This window comes from Athene noctua, chromosome 1 (genome assembly GCF_965140245.1).
Source record: "Athene noctua chromosome 1, bAthNoc1.hap1.1, whole genome shotgun sequence".
In the NCBI taxonomy this organism is placed as follows: Eukaryota; Metazoa; Chordata; class Aves; order Strigiformes; family Strigidae; genus Athene; species Athene noctua.
The window spans coordinates 127,250,505-127,276,608 of NC_134037.1; the positions used below are offsets into that span (position 1 = coordinate 127,250,505).

At 41.1% G+C, this 26,104-nt stretch overlaps 1 protein-coding gene across 5 annotated transcripts in view; it reads right to left on the reverse strand.

The window, feature by feature from the left end:
• Positions 1-26,104, reverse strand: part of MEIS1 (Meis homeobox 1) — a 109,220-nt gene that overhangs the window by 15,109 nt on the left and 68,007 nt on the right. For all 5 annotated transcript variants that reach the window (XM_074921937.1, XM_074921773.1, XM_074921685.1 and 2 more), the window contains one exon: positions 8,335-8,411. In XM_074921937.1, the coding sequence (XP_074778038.1) occupies positions 8,335-8,411 (77 nt within the window). The remainder of the gene's footprint in view (positions 1-8,334; positions 8,412-26,104) is intronic.

Consider the following 26,104-nt stretch of genomic DNA (forward strand, 5'->3'; position numbering starts at 1 on the left):
GACAAGAATAGACCAAAACCTGACTTGCAAAGCAATGACAAACCATTACTCTCCCCTTCTCTCTCTCTCTCTCTTTTTTTTTTTTTTAATATATTTGGGGTATATAATTTTTATTTTATTTTTTATAGGTATTTTTCCTGTTGGAAGCATCTCTTGCACTAAAAAGAAACCAAACTCTGAGAACTGTATTTACAGAAGATGATGTGGAACCCTCCCCTTACTTGCAACACAGCATTTCCACAACACAATAGTGTCCTGGATGTTTTTTTCTTTAAGCCAAACTCTTGTTTTGAGACACTGCACACTTGAATCTCAGACTTTTAAAATAAAAAGTAGCAAACAAAGCCTTCTGACCCCTACCTTGATCCTGCAGAGCAAAGCTAGGACAGGAGTGGAGAAAAGAGCAAGTGGTGAATGTTTGCACAGTGCTGTTTCATCTTATTTTCCTGACACCTCACGGTGCATTCATCACAGAATATTAATGCACTAACTAAAAAAAGCTTGACGGGTACGAAACCACCCCAGAAGAGGATGGAAGGACCAAGGGAAAACAGGGGGTTTTGGGACTGTGTATTAATTTCTCAAGTGCCAAGCGCCTTTTGTTAGTCAAGACCATTGGCAGGTAAACCCTGTTTGGAGCATGCAATGCTCTGCAGTGGGAACTGACCTTTCGCCCTTTCAAAAAAGCATCTATGTGAATAAAATAACACCAGTTATTTTATTTACACAATGCTCAGGGCGCCACTAATTAGTCTGTTAGTTCGTGCAAAATAATTCCACGTTTGCTCTTGAAAGAAATGGTGTTTCCTTGGCTGGTTTTCCTCAGGCTGAGTCCAAGGGATGTCAGAGCAATGGTTAGGGGAAACATCCTGCCCTGGTGCTCCTGGACAGTGACCCCTGTTTTGAGGTAGTTTGGGGGGGGTGGAGACTGCCAACACACAATTTAGCAAGAAATCCAGGGTCTATCAGCTCTCCAGGGCGAAAGCTCTTCCTGTGCTCCACCTGAAGTCCCAGAGGCCAAGGGGAGCATTTCCCAAAAAAACCTCTTTATCCACCTCCTCCAAGTATCTGCCCTCTTTGGAAAAATACCCGTGTTTTGTGCCAAAACTGTATCGCTACTCCTTAAACCCGTGCGCTAAAAAACAAACCCTGCATGTTTAAACCACTGCGCTGTATTTTTAAATGGCTTTACTGAACTAAAAAAAATACCAGCCTAAAATCCAGTGATACAACGGTACCTGATGGCTCTAAATTCACAATTCTTCCCCCTGTAAGCTATTTGCTCAGCTTTTCTAATAATACCTTGGCTGCCTGGCAGCTCTCCAGGGCTGTCTAAGGCAATATGCAAGCTAAACATTTTTTCGTCTGATTTCAATATTTTCTTATGAGTAACTATACAGGATTTTACCTAGTGAGTATTCCTGATTGCTGTAATTTAAGAACAGAGAAATAGACTACAGATGTAATATTATTATTACAATTGGCATTCAAGGTGAAAGGCATAACAATTAGCTAAGACTTAGTGAAAACATAAATGTAAAAATCTGCTTGAAAAGCCCAGCACATGGTACATTTAGATCAGCTAATTTACCACACATATTCTGAATTGCTCAAATGGTATAACAATTCACCCAGCGAGATCCTTTTTTAAATAGTTTTCTTGTGGCTTTGCAGTTGTTTTGGTTTGTTTGTCGTTTTTTTTGTTGTTTGTTGTTTTTTTTTTTTTTGTGGGGGGTGGGAATGATTGTCACGTTGCAAACACCTACTGTCTTATTTTACACTGGAATAACAAACAATACATATTTCTTAAACATATAGTCTTTCTTATTTCTATTTTTTTCCTGCTTTCACATGTATTCCCATTAACAAAACAGTGTTTAAATAACTTCTGTATACATATTCTTGAAACACAGAGAACAAAAGTAAATAGTTTCCAAAATCTGAGGGTTAAATTCATATTGCTGAAGTTGAGAGGATAATTTGTGAATGTTTTAACATTTACAAGTAAATAAGTACTTGTATTTACTGTATCTGATTACTGAGAAAAGTATTTGTTATGTTCTTACACAGATTCAAATTGCATCTTGACCTTTTCTCGTTTAATCTGTTTACTTCAACAAAAGCAGTAATAGATACATCTGAAAACAAGCAGATATTTTACTTGCCTAGGATTAAAAATCCCTGCATACAATATGCTCTGCAAAGTGGCAAACAGTATTTTGCCTATTTATTGTAGCCTGTGATTTGACAGGGAGCAGGGTTGAAAAACCACCCCTGCGTACAGGACCAGCACCTGCTTTTGCTATACTCCCTCCCTGCCGGCCTCCTCCCCCACTTACACCCTAAAAATAGTGCTTAAGTGGGACTAAAGTGGTGCACTGGTCATGTGCTGGCCTTTTGCTCGGGGTGACTATCGCCCTCAGCGAAGGAACTGAGTGAAGATGATGTCTACACTAAACACCCAGTCCTGTGCATGAGCCTTTCCATCCCCTCCCAGGGGCTGACATGGGAATCACCAAACCCCAGGCATGCTATGATACAAAAAACACAGTGGGAAGACAGTGGCCTGGGACTGTTTTCCAAAAGGCAGCAGGATGGAGAAACACACAGACATCCCTGCAACTCTCTGGAGGGGCGGGCAGGGGCTTTCTGCATCTGCCCCATCAGCATCCCCCCATCTGCCCTATCTGCATCCCTCCATCTGCCCCATCAGCATCTGTCCTCATCTGCATCTCCCCCATCCACCCCATCAGCATCCCCCCATCTGCATCCCTCCATCTGCATCTCCCATCTGCCCCATCAGCATCTTCCCCCATGCCCCCAATCTGCATGTCCCAATCTGCATCGTCCCCACCTGCCCCATCTGCTCCATCCGTAACCCCACCATCTGCAAGCCAGGCTGGGCATGACCAGCAAGCAGATGGAAAGGACACCCCTCGCAGTGGTGCTCCCCATTCATCGCTGGGTGCTGGGGAGCGATCTCCCCCGGAAGTGTAAAATCGTCCCGTCCCCATCATACTACCCTGCCTGCCCATGCCAGGGCAAAGCGCTTTATCCCTTGCCCCACGTGACTACCACAGCAAAGCTCTACCACTATGCTTACCCACAAGCAAACAAACAAACAGAGGCAGGAGAAAATTTCCTGCTGGAGGGGAGTTATGATGGGGCTAAAAGAGTAATAAAGTATTTCTGGGTGTCTATGCCCTGAGCTGGCTGTGCTACATATAGTAAGGTGGTCTGGTCTTCCTATTGCAAACCTATCTCAGATTTTTCAAGCTCATCTTCAGGCTGGTCTTGGAGCCTTTTTAAAATTTATTCCTTACAAAGTTTCAGCAAAAGTAACTCAGCTGTCTCCAAGAGTGAGATTAGGGACATTTACATTATTTGATAATTTTTCCCAGTGTGTTTGGTTGGGGTTTGTTGGTTTTTTTGCAAGTCTAGGAAATTATACACAAAATTGACATTTAAAGAAGCCAAGGTCATAAAATCAAGAACTCAAGAGTTAGGAAACCACATTAGTAGAGCTGCTTGCACCTTATTCTTTAACCTACTTTGTATGTGAACATTTCAGTTACCAGCTCACAGTACAATTTTTGATAGGGCCCAATGCCTCAACCACCCCAATGACGATTATGTTTGTTATAAGAACAAGTCAGGGCACTCTAATGTAGAAAAATTGATTTCTACAGGAAATAAACTTTGTCGAAGTTGAACAAAACAGCAAGAAAAGCAAAACAGTCCTGGCTGAAGAAGCTGAATGCTGCACTGGGGAAGTGCACTCAGCTCTGGTACTGCCTTGGACTTCCCAGGTGCTACCGAGTAAATCATCAAACCCAAAGTAAATCATCAAACTCAAACTTTTCATCAGCAGTTACTGATTTATTGCATCTCTCCATACCCAACATTGGAGGTTGGAAATGTAAGACACTGAGGCATTTAAAATTTGGAGTTTACACTGAAACTCCAAGTTGCAGTGGTTGAACCTTAAATGTGGATAACTTGCTGTCATTTTGAGTCATCTCACAGTCCCAGACCAACCCAAGACAGGTGGCTGTGCTGGACCTGAACCTCCCTGAGTCTCACTTCACCTGTGAACCAGGACAACACTATTCTCTCTCTTTGCAGGGGAACTGTAAAAAAATCATGTAGACTCACAACTGTATGCATATATAGGCAAATGGAGGTCAGGGGAGGACTTGGGTATTACAGCAGTAAGCACTATATGAAAGTCCAGCAGTAATTTTTAATTCCATCTTCAAGCACGGTTTGAATACAGCTCAACAAACGAAGCACTGAAGAATGAGGGTAAGATAAAATATTGACTAGCTGCTCCATCATTGTCTCATCTGTGCCCTAGATAGCACAAGAGTATTTTGGAAAAAGCAGAATGGAAACACCCAATAAAAACCTAGAGTTTTAAGGATTTGAATTTTCAAACTGAATCATTTTTTGTAAGATCATTTTAATGCAGTTGTACTCCATTTAGAGAGTTAGTCACATACACACATGCACATATAGAGAGGTTAGATAGCCACAGTATTCTACAAATATATGTTTATCTGTGCATACGTAGACTTCCCTAAAACATAAACAAGCATCCGACACCTAATTCAGCCCTTGACGAGAACTGCTCTCTCTTCTCCATAGAGTACCACCAGTAATTATTTACCATTAGTTCTTAACAGGAAGAGATTCAGCTGGGATGTAGTAAACAAGAAAACCGTATAGATTGTTCAATATAGCCTGGCTGGCTCTCAACTGAGGTAAGAAGTGATTGGATCACACCTCCTGGATATTTCAATCCCAGTTTTTATCACCGGGGAAAAGCACCTTATTAACCTGTACTTGGTCAGGTCCCTTCCCTGTCCATATATGCAACGCTGTCAAGATCATACAAGTGCCCCTTCTCATTCACATTACCATGCTTTGAACCCTGAACTGCTGCAGGGTTAAATGACTAACAAGACAGAGAGCTGAAGGGTTCATTTAGGCATCTTGAACTCTGCTACCTTCCTACCTGCCATAGATTATTTTTTTGTTGCAACAGGGTAAGGGCTCCCTCTTCTCGTGACAGAAACATTTGACTGCGGCAAAAAAGATAGTTCTGAAAGGAAATGCTGGTGATTAACAAGCAAAATCATCATGTGTGAAGAAATAAAAAGGGAAAAATCCTCTGCATGTATTATTTCATTACTTTAAAAAAATAAAACCAGTCAAGGAAAAGGGTCAAGTTAAAACTGTGGTATTTTTAAAGACATGTGCCCTACCACTGATGCATTTTTCTGGCACATCTCACATCATCACCCCATTCCTGTGACTCCTCCACCATCAATAGGAGTTGTGTGCATCAACCCAGGGAGCCTGAACACCGGGCAGACCATATGTGAAAAGCGCCATTTTTTTCATTACAGCAGAGAACTGAAGTATGCAACTAGCACATACTGTAAAGGCATTCAAAATATGACAAAAAAAAAATTGTTCAAATGCTTTCAATCTGAAGAAAACAAATGCTCTCTTCAATGACTGCTCTGTGGCAAACTTCTAATTCCACCCAGAAAATCCAGCATTCCCAGTCTGGGCTAACGACCATGCTACCAGACATGAGTTTATGTTTTTCATGCACATTTCATGTATTCCCACATGCTGTGTTGCTGCCAATAATTTATGACTGATCTGCACCCAGCCTGCCCTTCAGCATTTTATTTAATCTCTGCAACAGTGATTTACAATGACTCATCATTAATACAAAAATGTACATGTGTGTTAACAAGTTTGGAAAAATCTAAGGAAGAAGGCAAAATTTTTTGCAAGTTGTGGCTGAATGACTTATGAGTCCGCTAAAGAAAGGCAAAGCTAACCAGAAACGATACGTTAACCCTTCCCTGCAGCAAACAATTTAGGCAAGAAGAGTTTCTTCTCCTGCGTACTTCTTTAGAAGAAAAGAGATTAGGCAAAAGGCTGGGAGAGTGTTGTCCCATAGCCCCCAGGATTTGGGAGGGGATGAGTAGCTCATTGATCACTCCATGGCTGGACATTTCCTGAGGATGCACCTGTGTCTGTGTGTGTGTGCAACCTGAACACTCAGCCACGACCTCACAGCCTCCTCGTTTCTCAGCATCCATTTAAAAAGCAGGGGCTGAATTACCATATTTTGGCATCTCTGCCCACCACCTGTGATTTAAGAAAGCCCCGACTGTCTCTACAGTGTTAAATCTTTGTGGGGCTAGGGAGGGAAGGGGAATTGTCTCAATAATTTATACAATTGTAACACCACTGCAGAATTTCCAAACTAGCTCAAGCAGAGGAAGCCTGCCCTACATGCGCAAGACTTCAGTTATAATGTATTTTGACCTACTTTTTTTTTTTTCCCCTTGCACTTAAGGAACTTATAAAAACACATCTGACACAAAGCCAAAGTAAAAAGTCCTCAAATCTGAGACAAGATTGGTACTGAAAAACACCCTGGAAAGTCAGTTGGGAGAAATTCCACCAGCTTTAGTTCAAAACATCCCATGTCCATCATCTTGAAGAATTTCTTTGATGGCCCATCCTGAACTGACATAGTTGCCCTTGATGAATCCTATGCTGCCAGACCCCTCCAAAGCAGCACACACTCGTTTCACCCATTCCTCCATAAGACCCCCAACGAACATACACAGCTTCTCAACTGGCCAAAGCGCCTACTCTTAAACTCAAGGACATCCATATAAATTAGGGTATTGCCTGTATGAAGGTTGGAGGTCATAAAGCTGAAGCAAACACTAATTTTCTCTGGCTGAGCCAAAATACTGTGGGTTACATATTTTATGTTTAGTGCCTTTTATTCCTCCTCTCTAAAGTAAGTATCTTGGAATCATACTTCACATACACTAAGTATTCAGTATTTTCCTCTATTCAGTGTCTTAAAGGGCTTCAAAAAATTGATCTCCCAGGGCTGCTGTGGGGGTCACAGAAATTGATAACCCTTACAAGCTATGCTTATGTGAGCCTGCCTGTGTCTCCCAGATAGTGCACTTTGTAAATTAATCCTCCAAAGGCAAATATATTGTAAGTAGCTTGTTATCTCTAAAGTACTAAATTGAAGAATACATGGGATTATATTGACAGAAATTACATTTTCTGTAATGGGGTTTAATATATCTGAAATCTCTCCCATAGGCTCCTACTCTCTCTAAGAGAGAAGGGTTTGTTAATGTAGGTGCAATGGACATCAAGACCAAATTTATTCACTAAAATGGATTAGGCCATGTAATCAGAGCTTCAGTAATATTAATCTCTGACACTTATTGAACGGAAAAAAATACTTTTGTCTTCAAACTGGCATTCCTCCCTCCCTTTTCCCCAGCAGGCTCGCTGTTTGCCTTGGCCATTTTCTGGGTATTACTTCAAAGAGGATAAGGTTTCCCATCATAAACACTAATCTAAAAATATTAGGACAATTAATTAGATACACTTAGTTTTACAAGGTATTAGATTGCAATACACTTCAAATACAACACTTGCTCTGTAATAGTGGCAGCAACCTGCATTTTGATGCAGTAACAAAGGTAATAAATCAAACTTTTTTTTAAGGGTTTGCTGTTGTGTTTTTATACTTAAATCAAAAGTAATTTTCAAAATCACAAGTAATTTTCACTGCCTCCTGTACAGTCAGCAACCCAAAATCCATTTCAGACATAGCATGGGTCCCAATGGATCCTAATTTCCTTCAAACAAATTGCTACTACAACAGATCAGGGGCTCCAGCAACCCTTAGCTGGAATAAATAAAATTGCTCCACACCATACTTTAGCAGCAAAGAGACAGGTTGTCCTCAAAGTTTAGTCAAGCTTTCAAAAACTGGACTTCTAAAACAAACCGGTAAAGAGATAGAAGGATATCAGTCAAAAGAAAAACCCCACTAACAACATTTTTAAAAGTATGACAACCTCCCAAAATAACAATACGCTCTGCAGAAATGGGGCCAATTGCCCCTTTTTTTCACCCAACATCTCAACCTCTTCCAAGACCAAAGTTCTAAAGATGCATGTGGCTTCCTATTGAAGCAGACACATCCTCAGCCAGAAGGAAGACTGGTATCTAAATGTGAATACACTGAAATCTGCTCAATCAATGGGAAAACAAATACGGCTTGTTTTCTGCAGTGGCAAACCTCCTAGTTCCCATCACTGAAACCACTCACCCAGCTATATCCTTTTTGCATCAATAAACTGCTGGGAGGGGGTGGTGGTGGGGTGTGGGGAGCAGACAAGGGCAAGGTGTGTCCTCAAAACTGCAAAGCGTTAGTCGGAGGGTGCCAGCGGCCGTATAGAAACACTAAGGAAAATTACTTACCAATTGTTCACCTGAAGTATAGTGAGCCCTGTGTCTTGTGCCAACTGCTTTTTCTGTTCTTCTGAAGGGTAAGGGTGCTATAAGACACCAAAATAAATATATACATTTAAAACAATGCACTTTTTTTGGCCTACTTTTTATTTTAAATTAGAAAAAAAACAACAGAAGCGTGACATCTATTATTGAAAGGTGAAAATGCTGAGGTGTGTCACTCTTTTATAATTATTAATGGGCTACTACATCACTTAATTAATGGCAGTAAAAGACAAGCCAATTATAAAGATTAGTGAAGTGGAGAAATAACTGCTTAGGATACTGGCAGTACCTTGATACTCAAGAAGGATATTTGTTGCATTAGCTGACAGTTTTTGCACTTGTCTCGAATGACTGATTAGTCAAATCACCTTCTTTTTTTTTTTTTTTTGTATTTCAAAGAACAATAAAGAATGTGATAAAGTTCTTCTCTGTAAAACTAAAACACGCTGATGTTTTCTGAGATAGTGAAGACAAATCTTGCCAGTGCCCCAAAATAATTTGCAAATAAGATCAGCATCCTGAACATAAACAAACGCCTGGGTTTTGAACACAGGCCAACGCAAGGTCAACAATCAGCACATTTTTGCCTGACATTAACATAGCTGTGCTGCACTAATCCTAAGAGACAGAAAATAAATACTGGTTTAATTGAAGATAATGTTAAAATTCAATCATAAGTTAAGTTTCTTGTGAGAACTTGATTGCTTTCTCAGAAAATTCACTTCTGCATGAATACAGATTGCTTAATAAATCAACAGCAAAAACCACATTCAATTTTGGAATTTAGAAATATCATTTATGTCCTTTCCCTCCATGTAAAAAATGTCACTGTCCCAAAAGAAAACGGCCAAATATTGAAAATGTAACAATTCCCAGAAAAAAAAAACCTGTATTGAGGATCTGGATCAGCTCCTAACCCAGACACCCAAGTCTCAGTACATATTGGATTCAGACCTGGTCTGCTGCAAGTACTTAATAAAATTTCAATAAAGGTGATTTGATATAACTGGTTAGACCTATCCCAACATCCCATTTAGCAGTTGGTTGTCACAAAGTATTTGCTGTTATACATGCATCACTTTCTTTTCCCCCCCAAACACCCCCATATTCTTTGGATGTATTCATTGGCATATTACACGAGATGTAAACTGAAACCTTGTAAAGTGTAAGAATTTAAAACCTCATAAAATTCCACAATATTATTGCTATCGTAACTATTTAGAAGATTTTATATATTCCTGTAAACAGCATAATCTGACACCTAATGGCTGTGTTACATGCCTGCAGCACCTCGCTTTACCAAACAGGAATTTTCATTGTAACTCTGGCAACTTCCCTTTGCCCAGTGTGTCCATTTCAAAGCCTGCTGCCATGGACATGGGCATTTTTTTCAAGCCAAAATTGTGGGGAATTTCCCATTCTTTTAAAAATACTGTTTTCCTGACAGCAAGCCCACAGATAACCTGCACACCTATAAACTACCCTCTGTATTTTCTGCATGTACGTGAAACAGCTCCAGAACAGCAAACTGGAGGACACGGGGAAGGGGATTTTGCTTCTTTTTTTCTGGGTAATTTGCATTTTACACATGCAAAAATATGGCATTAATTTTATCATTCGTCTTGTATACACGTTCATCCACAACGAACAGTTCTACTTGACTTATGTCCATCTATCTGAACATAACATTTCTGTTCTCTTAAAAAAAAAATCCTTACAGAGATGATTTGTAACATTTTCATCTTTACAGCTTACTTCCCATTTCATTACTCTGCTATCAAGCGAGGACAAAGTTATTCTTTTTTTTCTTATTTCACTTTGCCACCTTACATGTGATCTAATTTTAAGTAATTGAACAAACTGTGTCTAATTTCATGCAGCAAGCAATAATTACTAGACTGCCTCTAGCTATTGGAATTGAGAACTCTGTCTCCATTAAGCAATTTTCAATTGTTCTGGACTTTTTTCCAAATAGACAAGACTGGATAAAATTAGCCATCAGAATAATACAGTCACTGTAAAAATAATTGCTTTAAAAGTCCCAAACCCCAAATTCCTCAAATTGTGGTATGTTTAAGGTCATCTGATATTTTTTTTTTTAATATATCTTAGCACAGCATAAACTTTTAATTTTGATAAATCTATCATTGCTATAATCACATGACAGACTGGGACTTCATGTAGCTAATCCCTCTAAGATAAAGGTTCACAATGCAGCAGGCTTTTTAACTATGATTTGGTGTGGTTTAAAATAACCCTAAATGCTGGGCATCCTTATTGTATAAGCTTTCTGTGGCTCGTATGAGTTGTTCCTTTGTAGGCTAAAAAAAAAAAATAAAAATGACTTGACAAAGAATCAGCATGCCACAGGCTAGGTTGCTATAAAAACATTCAAAGCCTTGTTGCATTCCCACCCACAGGGCTAGGCAGGCCTGTGCTACAGGCAAAGGCAGACATCACATTGCAACAGAGAGAAAGAGGGAAACCCTGAGAACTGCCATTTTATAAAGAAATCAGAAATTCAGTCGAAGCTGTTGATGTTGGTCTTTATTTCACCCGTGTAATAATGACAGGTGTCTTCCAGAAGCTTTCTAATGATTGTTTAAAGGGATAAAGACACATTCAGAGAGATATGTGTATATATATTTACATATATATGTATATTAGTGTGTATATGTATAAAATTTATATAAATATATATATATGAAAAATATCTCTCTCTTAAGTCAAATCTTTAGTCTTAGGTAGTCCTGTGAGAAACATGGAGCTGGACTTCATGATCCTTATGGGTCCTTTCCAACTTGAGATATTCTATGATTCTATGAATCATATAAATATATACATATATAAATATATATGGAAGTGTGTGTCTAAAAAGAAAACACTGACTCCAGTTGGCAAGTCTACCTATCACTCTGGATCACTTTGGGATATCAAAGCAAATTGTACCACTGTTCAATAAACAGTGACTTGAGACCCTTACTTTGTTGTGTACATTAGCTCCTACCATTATCTCTTAAAAGCTTAATTATTTGCAAACAATTGATCAAGATGGGAATTGGAGAAAAGCGATGCCGGACCACCAGGAGAGCTGCAATGCATTAGGAGAGCAAACAGAATTACCTTTAGGTCTTATAATCAGAATTAACGATTGGGACCGTATGCAGGGCAGCACAAGAAGCTGTAACGCTCTTGCTGGAGTGTTTTCCATTTGATCTGCATTAACACCTCGAGTGAAAGCCATAAAACAGTGATTACAGATGGCAAGGTTGACCCTCCTTCCCAGAACCAGCCCAGCTTGTGTATACTGGAAGACTGCAGACAGGCTTTCTTGCCAAGGCCAGAGGAAAAGGGCAAATCCAAGGGGAAAAAAAAGTAGGAAGCAGGCAGGTTAAAAAAAAAAAAAAAAAAAAAGAGGCATCTGAAAGAGTAAGGCTGACAACAGATAAGGGCTCTGAATCTGGCTCTGGTATTTTCTGATCATGCCTGCTGCTGCTACAGCACTACAGAGCAGCATCCACTGAACAGTATGAGACCTAGTGCTTTTCCCTTCCCATAAATCTAGCGCTGAAATGTGGATTGTTTGGCACCATTAATGTGTTTTTGAGGCTCTGTGGTATTACTTTTAATAATGACTTAGTACAGAAAGTGATTGCTTAATAACACCATCAAAGTCTGCATGCAAATGAAAATTATCCCTAGGGGATTTGCCCAGGGTAATATGAACAGTTAAGGAACATTTGAAAATGTAAAAATAACTATGCAAAATATGAGTCAGAGCAGTCGTTTTAGCAGTAACAAAGAAATCAAAATGACAGAGAGAAAAATGTAACTTTCCATCATATTCTCTTGTCACTGTTTTATGAATGGTATAGAGAGAGCAGCAGTCTTAATAAAAGGCCCTTTTTAATGCAGCCCAGATCATTTTTAGCAAAACAAACAATAAGACTTTTTTTTTTTTTTTTTTTTTTACCACCTTTGACTACAGCCCGGTGAGTAAAGTCTCTAATAGATAGAAATGGAAAGCGTTCAAGTTTGTCTCTTAATGATACCCCTCTCCCAAATGTACTCCTTTCCTCAAATCTTCCATTCCAGGCTGCAAATGCTGGATGCCAGGACAGAGATAGACTTTATCTTATCTGTAACCTGGTATCAATAACACTCCCTCCATCCTCCCTCTCTGCCTTGCCTGCCGTAGTGGCACATGGTAATGGTGGCAGAAAAATATTAAAATAATCCTGCCCAGAGTTTACTGCTGAGATAATGGGGGGCAAAACCACCCCTTCTCACCCCCCGACTACTAATTCCTCGTGCCACTGAACCGCCTCAACACCAACACTGCCAACCAGCCCTACCACAGCACAGTAGCAGGAGCAATCTCCAAGCAAAAGGTTGCACATTACATTGTAAGGATGTTGTGGCAACCGTCCAGCATCACCCTTATCACAGTAGCGCTGCTGCTTGGCTGACCATGCCGGGAGAAACATTTCGGAAGTCCTTTTATCCCCTTCCTCCAGCCCTTCACCTCCTCCAGAGCTCAGCATAATGCACCAAGACGAGATGACCTTGAGCTAAACTCTGGTAGGTGATAGAGAGAAACTACCTCCCCAAAATGTATGCCCTCAGGAGGGTCTATTAACTGTTTTCTAACCTCAAAATAAAAATAAAAAAAACCCACTATGATTTTCTTGTTTTGGAAGAGCAACCCAGCCCACACCTAACTCAGTAACCAGAATAAAGCCCCAGGTTCAGTCCTCCAGTGACAAATCGCACCTTGTTTTTTATGCCGAATTCTAAATCCTTGCTTTACCCAAACTTTTCGAGGATTAGCTAAAGCAGCAGCACAGCCGTTTGGGTCTCTCTCCTTCCCCTACCTCCTCTTGGTTTGCATTTGAACTGTTTACATTAGTGATCAAGTTGATCTACGAGAATTATTTTTTTTTTTAAATATCCATAATGCTTTCCTATTGTCTCTCAGCTTTATGAATTAGTTTTACTGTTGCAGTGAATGCTTTTTTTGTCTCCTGACTGCACATTATCAAAGGGACACTTTGTGCCTGCCATTTGCATTACAAAAGCAGTGCATGGTGTAGTCTAAGAACAGAGCTTGAATTTATAGCAGTCTAGTCCTGGATCCTCACACATGCTGGCCTCTGAAAGAATAACGGGGGTTCCTGCATTTGCAAAGTAGCCAGAAAATGGTTGGATCGCTATCCGTAAAGTCATAAGATTGCAACCTGCTTTCTTCATCGGCCACTGGTGTATTTAGAGGGAGAAATAAATAGAATACGTTGAGTCCTCTTGCCTATTTTGCAGGCTGCATGAATCAGTTTATAGACCATTCCTGCAACCTGCTTTATATTCAGGCGAGGCCGTAAAAAGTTGCCAAGTTGAGGTGACCTGCTAGGGAGGCGGGAAAAGAAAAAATTCAGAAGCTGAAAACTTGATCCTGTTTATCCCATGGGACTGGCTTGCACGTTGGAGGAAATACTAAACACCAAGAAGGAAGTTGTTTTATTAGAAACGCATCTATGAGGCTGGGAGGAAAAAAGCCTGTGCAAAGTTTGCACAGTCTTTTCCTTGGCTGAGAGCAGTGAGTCAGCCTGATAATGCTGTTGAAGTGTGAGCTGGCTTTGGCATTTAAAACTCCTCGTTGCTTTTTCAGCGCAGCAAGAAAACGCAGTCCATATGACATGGTCATGCTGCAGACAAAGCCAGCCTTTTCCTCTTTCAAAAGAAAATATTTCCTCAACTTATTATAATAGTTTAATATCCCTGCAGTAAGATTTTTTTCATAGCATTACTGTTAATAAATCCTGGTGCTGCTAGAGTTATTGAACTGCAAACTGTGTACACAAAATCAACAGGCATACTCAGTCTTGTAAAGTTAAAAATGCATCAAAATATGCAACGTGACAAGATGCTGCATCCCTTTATCGCTTCAGTGAGGCAATATGCTGCTGCTTGACTTCTGCATCAGCCCATTCCTATGTAATGGGGCTCTAAGACACTGCCCATTGCTGCCCTTACAAAAGGTTTTGTAGGCTGCTTTGACAACTCTGCCAAAAAATAAAAGGTGAGGAAAGGAGGCAGAATCTGACTCTCCCAAGGCAAACACAGGGCATAAGTTACAGAGGCAATACCCCCAAAATTTTAACATCTGAACATGTGTTCACAGCACAACCTGATTAAACAGGGGTTGGGTTGGTTTTGCAGGCAGGGGGGTAAGAAGAGATGTTTTACTTGTGGAGGGTTACAAGGGGGGAAAGAGGTACTGGCAACAGTGACATTTTTTAATGAAGAAGTTATGCCGGGGAAAAAAATGCTCTGTGCTTCTCTCTTTTTCCCATTTGCCCTTTTGTAAATAATTTTCTTGCAAGAGCTGTCTGTGAACATGTTTTGGCACTCACTAACATAAATATCCTTTCCAAGGCTGATGGAGAGACATGGTATGGCTTGGGATGCACTGCCAATACTTCTCTGGTGGCCCCATCAAATTACTCATAATGCGTGCACTCATTAAGGAAAAAAAGTTCAGATCATCCCTTGCACAGGATATTACAGAAGTCAGAAAATGGAAAAACCTTTTAAGTCGTCTAATCCATCCCCTGGCTTCTACAATATTATTCCTTCCATACCATATATTATTACCCACTGCCTTTTCCAGTTGAGCTTTAGGTAGTCCAAGCAATGGTGCTTCTGCTATTTCCTTTTGGAGACACACTGATAGACCTCACTGTTTGGAGCTTACTCTGGCTCCTACCAGTTTTCAGTTTAAGCTGAGTCTATGCAGACACTCCCACGCCATACCCGGGTAACTGAGTAGAGCTTTTCCCATGTTAAACATTCCTTTAGTGCCTGTATGTATGTGCATGCAGAAACACACACACAGTGCTTGCACACATACATTAGCTTCTCTTAATACACTTAAGAAGTGATTTTTTGCTCTAGCACCAAGATTATTTGTGCTAATGTGACACAGGCCGTGTGCTTTCCCATACTCTGCCCTGTTTTTATTTTTTTAAATTTTTTTTCCCCTCTACTATAGTCTAAAAATAACCAAGGACAGGGTAATTAAAAAAAAAATTGCATCCAAATGATCAGCAAAACTCTCTTCAGCACAGCACACAGCCAAAGCCAAGGAAACATTACATCCAAGTGACACCAAAGAAACCAAGGAAATGCATCATCCAACTTACAAACATGTTAGAGTTAAAATTCACATCACTGAAACTCTTTCCAGTTAAGCCAGCATCTTTATCAGGTGGTCGTGGTAAGGTAGGAAGGTGAACCCCAGCCTTTCCTAGGTGAGTGGCTTTTGGGAAAGAGTTAAAAATGTGCCCATCCCTGGCATGCTAAAGGAAATCCTGACTACCTAATAACTCTGTAAAAGTGCTGCTGTTGTTTTTAGAGCCAGCCTAAAACAGATTAGCTCAGGTAAATATCCCCTAACCAGAAGCCTTTTCTCAGCAATAAGTCACTGTCCTTATCTACCTCAAATGACTTTCTAAACAGGTGGGCTCGGAAATAACTGCAATCCCTGGGAAATGCCAGGGCTGGTGGTTGTAATCCCACAGAGGTAAGTCAAAAGCTTTTATTTATGCTTTTTGCTCTCTTTCTCAGACTGCCTTCAGTACATCAGCCGCTCCCTCTGTAAGTGAAGGATAAAAATGACCCCCTATGCCTACCTTCCCTACCTTACACACTGGAGGAACCAGGGTAATAGAGGGTTGCTGTATTCAGTCAGGTCCTTAATATCAACTGCAAGCTTTAGGATGGAGCAGGAGCTTTAGGCAGGTTTCCTGAGGTGACAGCACCCTTGGGAGCAGCCACCAAGTAATTTGGGAAGCCTCCTGCCATGAGCTCAGCCACCTATTTTCATGGAGGGACCAACCAGTCACGCAATGAGAATTCAAGGCAACCACCAAGTCAAGGTGCCAATCTTCAACGACAAGATGAGGGGGGTTTTACATACAAAAAATTTCTATTTGAAAAAAAAGCAAACAACCCACCACTGAGGAAGGAAATGAAAAGATAAAGCTGCAATTTTGCAACACTGCTTTGTTGGCATGGAAAGTCCTTGAACAGATGCCCCGTCCACCATTAAATATTCACAACATATCCTTGTAAAAGAATAAAGCCCACTCAACTTATAAGCAAAAACACAATGTGTTCTTCATAAAAAAAAGATGCATTTAAAGATCCGTGAAGAAAAAAACAAAAAATGAGGAGGGAAAAGAAAAAAAACCCCAAGCCAGCAAAACACCACCATTCTCCAAAGAAGCAGAGACTCTTGGAAGTAGCACGCATTCTCTGGCGTTAATTTTCCCACTTAAATTACAGTGATGCTGTAGCCTCATCTCATTAGAGATCATTGTCCCCAGTAGACAGTTGTGTTTATGGGGAATTCTTGCTGTTCCACACCTGCTGCTCAGGTTGCTACGTGATAAAGCCTGCATACAAACAGCAGTCTTGAGGTTGCTGGACTGCAACTGATGAGCCCAGGCTAATTCAGGGGTGATTATGTAGTTTACTGGACCACTAAACCTCTTTAAGCTTGTAATTACTGCCTATTTGAGTAAAGAACATTCAAAAGCAATTCACTGCATCATGCCTGCCACAGCTGGAAGCAGGCTGCCAGCAGTCTGCGGGGACATTAAAATCTACAGGGACGGGGATTCGAGCACAGCTCGTAGGCACTGGCAGCGGCAGCCAAGTGTGTTCACATTCCAGCTCACCTTTTCTGACCAGGCGTACTATTAAAGGTGCAATGAAAACTATAGAAAAGCAATAAAGATGACAAATAATGGGACGTAATTGAAAGAACTGCATTTTAATGACTCTCCCCCTCTTCCCTCTCTCCTTATATTGGCTAAAAAAAAAAAAAAAAAAAAAGCCTTTTTGTAAGGGAAGGGAAAGAAAAGGCCTTTTGCAAAAGGGGAATGTGCTGTGTTGATGTGTTTCTCTTTTGAAAGTTGGGAGCTTTCCTCATGTTTAGAAGTTCTAGAAAGAAAAAGTTTACTTGTAAAGTGAATGCATAGTAAGTCTTATTACATATTTGGCAGCAATGATGATGCAGAGGCATCTTAATCACTGAATCTTGATTAAATCCTCCTCACCAAAGTCTTCATGAAACCCTCCAAGAGTATCTCCAGACCTGGAACATGTACAAACCCTCTCTCATGATGGCATCAGTTGCAAGCACCAGGAAATGCCCCAAACCACCACTCTGCAAAACAACACCCCATGCAGCAACACAAAAGTCAGGCACAGGTCCCTACTAGTGAGACGAGGTGGAGTTTTTTTAATAACAAATAAATATCCCTCTGATTTTATTTGCCTTTTGAGTTTTGAACCACTCGAGTCCTCCTTTTCAAGTCTGTCCCTGCAGCTCTCAATGAGCAGGAAGTTATTAAAAAAGGCATTTTGGCTTTTTGCATAATTAGCAGCCTTTGGGAGTGGGATCTGGGAGAAGAAGAGCAGATCAAATGGGACCCATGACACAGGCAGAAAGGTTTGTAATGGGGATTTTTACAAGTGAGTAAATGACGGTCTGGAGAGGATTGCTCCAGCAGATCTGGAAAACAGAGGGAAGTTGCCAACATCGCTCCCAAACCCTGACACCAGGTTGGCTTCACCGGGAGCTCTAATGAGGTGGCAGCATCTGCCCATGTGGCTCTGGCTGAAGAGTCGGGTCCTCAGAGCCTTCCCTTCATCCAGCCACTCCACAATGCCTTCTCCCTGCTACTATACTGTCATGTGTGAGGTCTGTATCGATGGGCCAAATGAGCTGCCCTATTCACTAACTGCATGAAATGTACTTCAAAGCCTCACAGGACGTTTGGAGATCCAGAATTCATCAGTGTCGTTTCGCTGCCCCATTACAACTGCCACGGCTGCCTGGGAGAATGGGGTGTGGCAAAGAGCAAAAATAAACAAGGAAAATAAAATGAACTATTGCTATTGATACAATTAACCCTAGACTGAAGTTAGATTTAAGAGATGGGGCCTCTTCCTCTCCTTATCTTATAAATTATCTTGTTTTAAAAAACACGGACATCTTGTCTGTAGTATTAATCTCACTATGTATCTAGGGAGGGAAAGGGAAAAAAAAAAAAACATGCACTCATGAGCATGCCACTGTTAACAAACATCAGCTTTTAAAGGAGAATATAAAAGCATTTGGGAAGTTTATTCTTAAAAAGCATGTAAATTCCCAGCTACAACAATCCTCCAACTAACCCCATCCGAGCTCCAAAGAGCCACAGGCTTGTATGTTACACAGCCATTACTCTTATTAATATTCATTAGGCAGGTCTACTTGCATTTTCATAAGCTGCAAGGTGGCAAAAGAAACAATCAGAATTCTTTAACACACAGGCATTATCAATTCAACATCTGCCAAAGAGGAGTGCACACAGATCTGAGGTTGAAATTCAAATGCAATTTACCTGGGCTAGAGCTGGGCTTCACTTCCCAACATCCAGCAAGCTATTTCAGGTGCTCTTGTTTTATCCATCCCAGCTTTTACATCCCCATAAGTTCACTCTCCATTATTTTTACCTTTAAAACGAGTGTCCCTCATAAATCACCTCCTTCATTCCTTAGCTCTAATGAGTTCCCTTCTGCTAAAATAGCCCAAGTTCAGTAAGATCGCATATATAAATAATACAGACAGATTTTAACTCAGTATCTTAACTAAGCAATTCTGATTTCTGACTAAATAATTCATTTATCTACACCCATTTAGCGTGTGAAATCCCTTTGACTGGCTTCAGGGTGTAGACCTGTGCAGAAACACAGAGTTTCTGACCAGCCTGGGCTAAATTTAACTCCGAGAGATGAATTAAGAAGTCTCCAAAAGAAAACAACTGATCTAATTAATTATTTACCCTGCTTAGCAAAGAAACCCAGCTGATAATGCTAATGAATTTAAGAATAAAACAGACATGAGTTCCTAGGATGATATTTATATGCTCAAGGACGTGCACCAAAAGAAGTGCAATTCAGATCTCCCGAGAGCTGGGAAAAAGCACATCCCAATTCTCCTCCAAATCTTCAGATTCAACCCTAAATTAACATGCATTTGTCCACAAGTTCACTACGTACTGATTTCTGTCCTTATAAAAACCTCATTAAAAAGGCTTGGACAGTCTCCAGGATATGACTCTCCCCTCTTAGCAAGCTGCTTAGACTGAGGGGGTTCTCCCATAAAAAATAACCTTTTCCCCCCAAAGTCACTGCAGCTCTCTGTTGATTTTGCCTGGCTTCAAAAACTTCTAAAGACCAAACTGTATCCTTCTTCACAGAGGGTTGGTGGAACTGAACTTAGCATTTCAGTGGGAATATTCATGGAGTGAGGCACCTCCTGGGGCTTGGGGGGCACATGGGCCCTGAAATGGCAAACCTGTCTGTGACTGTGTAACTTTAGATAAGGCAATTCACTGTGGCAAACTTGTCCAAAGCCTGCGGTACCTGAAGGATATGTCCTCATCTTTGTAAGGCGAGACCATCGGTGAGTGTCTTCTACAGGATTATGGATGGACAAGTCCAGGAGAAGGGTTTTTGGAAGGGGCTCTTCAAAAACGCAAAGACAGGCAGCTACAAGAAGGCAGTGCCCACCCCATCCCCAGCCTGAGCATCCTCTCCATCCTCTCTTGCCTGGTCTCCTTCGAAGTCTGAACACATCAAGCACCACACACATGTGGATGCCTCCATAAATACTACCATAAAAGAGACAATCAATGCATCTGGAAGCAAAAGCGTTGAGATGGCATGCTGCTTTCAGCACATTTATGATGTGATGGCCATTAATAATTTGCAAGGATAATAACATATAATCAATTATTCTTTTCAATGCCAAGCTTAAAATCCCCCTCTCTGCCTCCCCCTTCTTTCTGAACAGAACTCCACATTTCTTTTAGAAAGACCTAAATGAAAGTACCTAAAGACAAAAAAATGTCACCACTAACAAGTTACAAAGTAAGAAAGAGCAACCAGGCACACTTGATCTTGTTCTGTACATGAACCTTTCTAAGATGACTGCTCCAATTAAAAAAAAAAATCATATTTATCATTTTGATGATACGAAATGATGAACTTGACTATTATATGCATATATTTTGTTTAATGGCTTCATTTATTTTAATAACAAAGAGAAACTAGATCTTTACAGATGAAAGCTTTATTTCATGGCTTCGGTGCAACTGGGATTTTTAAAATCTGTGATGTTAACCAAAATGTGAAAATGGATGTTCTCAAGGGCCCTATTTTATAGCATTTTATGCAGAGCCAAACTATACACAAGACATTACAAACATGATGTTTAGCCCTATTTTAAGAAAGTAGAACTGACTCTGGTGTCAGAGGCCCCTGTAATTGTTTTCTGTCTGCTTCTCATTCCTCTGAACAGTTACTTGTGCAGCAAACTCTGTCTGTAGAAACACTGTGACAAAGGCATTAGCTCTCCGAAGACTTGTTATAAAATGATATTGAAAGGCACCATTTGTGGGATTTTGGTTGGAAGGGGACAAGAGTGATTGCAATGTAACTACTTTATCTATAGCAGGCTGCCTTGAAGGGTCTGTTGACATCCAGAAGAAGAGACACACAAGAAAGATGCTAAAAAAAAGATGCTAATTCTGCTACCGTTTTTATGTCAGTTAATTCCTAAGATAGAGATAATCAGAAACACCTCATCAAACTTGATCATGATCTCAATGCTTCCGAAGAACTTCTCATCTACTCCACTTCCTTTTATTTTTACGTTAGTAGATTGAAAACAGTTGTCTCAGCCAACGGCAGCACTCATGCGTACGCAGCATTAAGGATGCTCTTGTTTAATACATCTTATACATGTACATACATCTTCATGCACACAGAGGCGTGCATGCACGGAAGGGGGTCGATACAGTTTTCCAAACTACGCCTTCCACCCCCAAAAGCAGGGACCTGACTATTGCTTTTGTGAAGGTAGCCCAAGATGGCAGCTCATGATTAATGGCTGTATCATCCCTGGCTCAGTGGCGGCGAGGCCCCGGGTCTGATCTGCCAAACATCCCCTTCGTCTGCAGCCGATCAGCAGATGTAAGCACATAGACCCTGTCAGCTTGACATATCATTCCTACGACAATGTCAATGAGTATTAATGTTCAATTATCTGTCCTAGAAATAACCCTCGCCTTTACGCATTGTGTAACTGGGCGCGTGGCACCATGGTAATCCGAACGACAAGGGCAGAGATGCCCGTGCTCGCCTGCTCGCTCTGAGTTGGCTTCCCAACATCATTATGACATTGCCTTGCGGTAGCGTGTGGACGCCTTCCCCCTCCTTCCTCTCCCTGGTTGTGGGGGGTTTTTTTTGGAAGGCGTGTCACAAGGACCCTGAAGACCTTTCTCCTCCTCTTCGCATGTTGTACGTCGCCCATCAGCACGCCGAGATATGCTCAGAGAAGATATATTTTGAATTCACACCCAGCAGAACCACAAGGAGTTTGCTTGTTTGCTTTTACAGATGGCCATAAGTCACTTGTTACCTGGCAGCCTCTTTTTATGTGTTGTGTTGGGTGTATATATATATATATATATATATATGTATATATGTCATTTACCATCAAATGCAAATGTCAACAGTGGCTTCTTCCAGGGCTGCGTCAAGATCAATTCAACCGCCAATTGCAGGGCTGGAGCAATTTGTCCAAATGAAACATTACAGCTTCCCTTTGTTAAAGCAAGTTAAAAATAAGACCCCCAGTAGAGAGATGATTTGAAGAACAAACATAAGTTCATTCCTGGCATCTTTTACTACTGTTCAAATATTAAAATTATTGATCAGGCCAAACTCAAATAGAGCTCTTGGAGCAAAAAGTTTACCAAGTATTTCTTCTTTTAAGTCAGTGTTATGGTGAAATTACCACTTGTTTGAATAGGCTACGATGAAGTTTGTATGACTTTTTTTTGTTGTTGTTGTTACTATGGCACAGCTTCCTTGAACTAACATTCAAAGGTTATCGGCTCTAAGTTATGCTTGCTAAGTCTTCTTATACAACTCACAATCGGAGGGAGGGAGTGGGAGGAAGCAGTGTGATAACCAGTGCCAGCTTTGAGATAAAGTCCTCCATCTAATCTCTGTTTATTTAGACAACCATCTAATCGCAGCACTGGGCATAAAAACAAGCCAGGTGTATGGCTAAGGAAATTTCTCCTGCCTTATCATGACTGCATCAGATTTTGGGGCAAAGGGAAGCAGAGCCTTTTTTTTTTTGTTCAAGATAACTTTGAAAATTTAAATAATCCCAAAGTTTGAGGTTTTGATGTTTGGATTTGCTTGGCTGGCTGGGCTTTTTTTGCTTTGTTTTGTTGGGAGGGGAGGTGATCGTAACAAATCACATTTTATTCCGTGCTTTTGTATTTCTGAAGGTTTTGGAGAAAAAGGTTTGCCATATCACATTTGAAAACAAAGACCTTGCATTGAAATATTTCCCACCAGAGGGGATTCAGGGTGTTTAGAACAAATACACATATCATGGGATCAAACTGGAGCAAACTGAGTAGCATTCGAAATGTATTTCACCCTGAAGAGCTGACAGAAGGTCGGGTGCCCAGCACACCTCCGCGCAGCAGCACTGAAGCTGCTTTTCCAACATGGGTGCCAAAATAGAAAAGGTCTTGCAGGTCAGGCCACGAGAAGCAGCACCGTAAGGCATCTGGCTGAAGGATAACTGAGCCTCCCTCCAGCTTCAGCGGCAATATTAAACTGCAGTGGGAAGCTTGCTTGTCAGCTGATGGCTCTATTTCTCCTGCCATATGAGCCCCAACATTACCTCTGATGTATTCAAACTCATTTCCCCCCTTTTTTTCCCCCTCTGATAATTCATCCCACCATTTACTCCACCATTTTAGGTAGGGGGAAGTGATGAATGTTGCTGAGTGACATTTTTTTTGGTGTAAGATGAATAACCCCAACGAGCAACTTACACCAAGTCCCAGGCTCCTGTCAGCCCTATAATTGATGATGTTTTCACTGTAAGGGGTGGGGACTGGGATACATTAAGGCTCAATAGGGGAAGTAAAGGGAGTGAATTGACTCAGCAACTATGCCTTTTACCATGGCTTCTAAGAAGGATAAACTGATTACTGTCAAATGTACTTTAACATCACGGGGGGGGGGAGGGGGGGGGAATAAATCGATCTGCTCAAAGGAAATAAATGCCATACCAGAATTTTTTTTAAAAGTGAACTTTTATATTCAAAAGCACAGAAGCATGTTTCAGTAGCGTGTTGCCACTTCATTCTGAGTTGGCATTTGCCACTATTCCAAAAATGAATTTGCAGCCTTAAAATGCATCCTAAAGATGAACACTGCAAAACAATTGCTACCAAGCCAATGTATCTTTTTTCTGATCTCGCTCTCAAATTACTTCAGTAACAAAGAGGTGCATGGCAGTGCTCATGCTGTGTTTCAAATGCCGACTTTATGTCAGCATCTTTTTATGGTGACTGGGAGACTGGATGCTCTGCTTCTGCGCCAGGCGGTGGAGAAGGCAAGCGGACGGCAGCCCAGGTTGCCAGGGGTGACTAGGGAGCTGACAACCCTGGGATGCAGCAAAACCTGCCCTGACTGATGGCTTCTGGGTTCCTGCTGACCTTTGATCCCTTCTGGTTTGGCCGGGAACAAAAGAGCCCATTCACCAGGGCCTCTCACAAATATATTTAACAAAAGTGGTCATCGCCTATATGCTGATTAATATGTTTGCTTTACGTGCAGCAGGAGGAGGATCATGGCCATTCTGTGCTGCTGTGCAGGTAAGTGCCAGTTTACGTAGCTTGGATGTCACACAAAATAAATCAAGGAAATCCACCACAAGGCACACAAAAATAACTAAAACAGGTAAAGACAATATTTGTCACCGATGCAAGAAGATGCTGAGGCTGGCAATGGTGCCAGGACCTATTTCCCCACGTACCCAAAAACCTGCATGGAGTTTCTGTCATTACAGATTTGGTGCCACCCTGACACCAAGGGCCATCAGCAGCTCAAACACGCTGTTGCAAAGATGCTGCCGGCTACGGCAACCATGGAAGACGCTGTCTGACCCTCAGAGACAACTTTCATCGCCGCATATTGTCACCATAGCAATGAAGCTAGATGCAGGCAAATGAAAAGGGTCTGTCATCACTCAGCCCTGGCCTGACAGCCTTCAGCACCAGTCACTCTCATCCAGCTTCAATACGCAAATACGTCCTCAACTGGCCCAAAAGTAATAATGTGCCCTTCTGCAATGTCATCATTTCACCAGCACTCCCAGTAGCGGTGTGCAGCCCTTATACCCTGTGGAGATGCTTTGTTTTATTCCCTGGTGAGTTTTGGTGCTTTAGGGAAAAGGAAGAGAAAAATGAGAAGCCAGAAAGGAGACAGCAATACCTAAACTTCAAATATCAGAGATAATTAAGAAATGAAAAAAGAAAAAAAAAAATGGGGGGGGGGGGGGAAAGGAAAAAGTATCCGTTGCACAAATGGCAGTAACATGTGAGAATTAATATTTGAAATGAATACGACAACACTTTCCATGCAAGGGCTACAACATGGAGTGGGAATGTTATTGTGAAAGTCTAAAGCTCCTTTTTAATATTAAACACAGTAGTTGTATATAAAATGCATCCACCACTCCCTTCACAGAAACAGGTGTTTGGGGTGAAACCGGGATAACTGGCAAGGTACGTCAGGCTGTCACCAACAGCAAGCACAGCAAACATGCAGCTCTGCCCTCACGCCAACACTGAAATCAGGGGTCCCAGCTATTTTCATGGTCCTCCTGCCAGAGATGCCATGAAGAGACAATGAACTTGGTCTGCTTCCCTACTGCCTTGGTGGAAGTACGGTGAGAAATCAGACATGGCAACACTACCTCATCTACAGCTCGTCTGCCTAGTTGGATTAATCATAACGTCTCTATTTTGGGAGAATTTCTGCACGAGGTCAGTTTTTACTCATCCCGCCCATGCAAACTCACCCCTTCCAATCACGGCGCGTGCAGAAGATGGTAAGAAAGATTTGACTTGGCTGTTACCTTACTTAGCTCATCTCAACCACGCGCTTCGTATTTTACTTTGTGTTTAGTCATACAGAATAACCCGATTTAACAGCGATCTTATGTATCGTGCAAGCCCTCTCACCATTTAGAATGCTGCCTTCTAATGATATTTAATTTAGACTCACTTATATGCTACATTTGCTAGTGAACACATTGGCTACGTGGCTCTTATTTAACACGTTCGCCATACCCCCGTAGCATGCAACACGCTCACTGGTCCGCAGCAGCCCTGGAAAGACAATTCACTGCTTGAACATTTTTAAACCTGATTTACCATTCCAGAGAAACAACTACACAACTAATCTTCCAGGACAAATGTAATGCCAAAGAACAACTAAACTGAAACGTATAAATTCCATATATACTTAAAAATATTATTGTCTGTAATTTAATGTAACAATATTTCTAGGCCTATAACCTTGCACACAGAGGCAATTTCCCAAGCATTAATACTTAAATGGGTCATATGCACCACATCTGTCATTCTGTCCTGAAGTCTATGAGGCACAACCAAGACTCTGCAAGCCTATTGATTTTTCTAGCATTTGCTTTAATTTACTTAACCATTGAGAAATCCATCAGTACATAAAGGGCAACTGTCCATTACTGCCTCATTTGCAGACATTCTTTCCCCTCATTTTT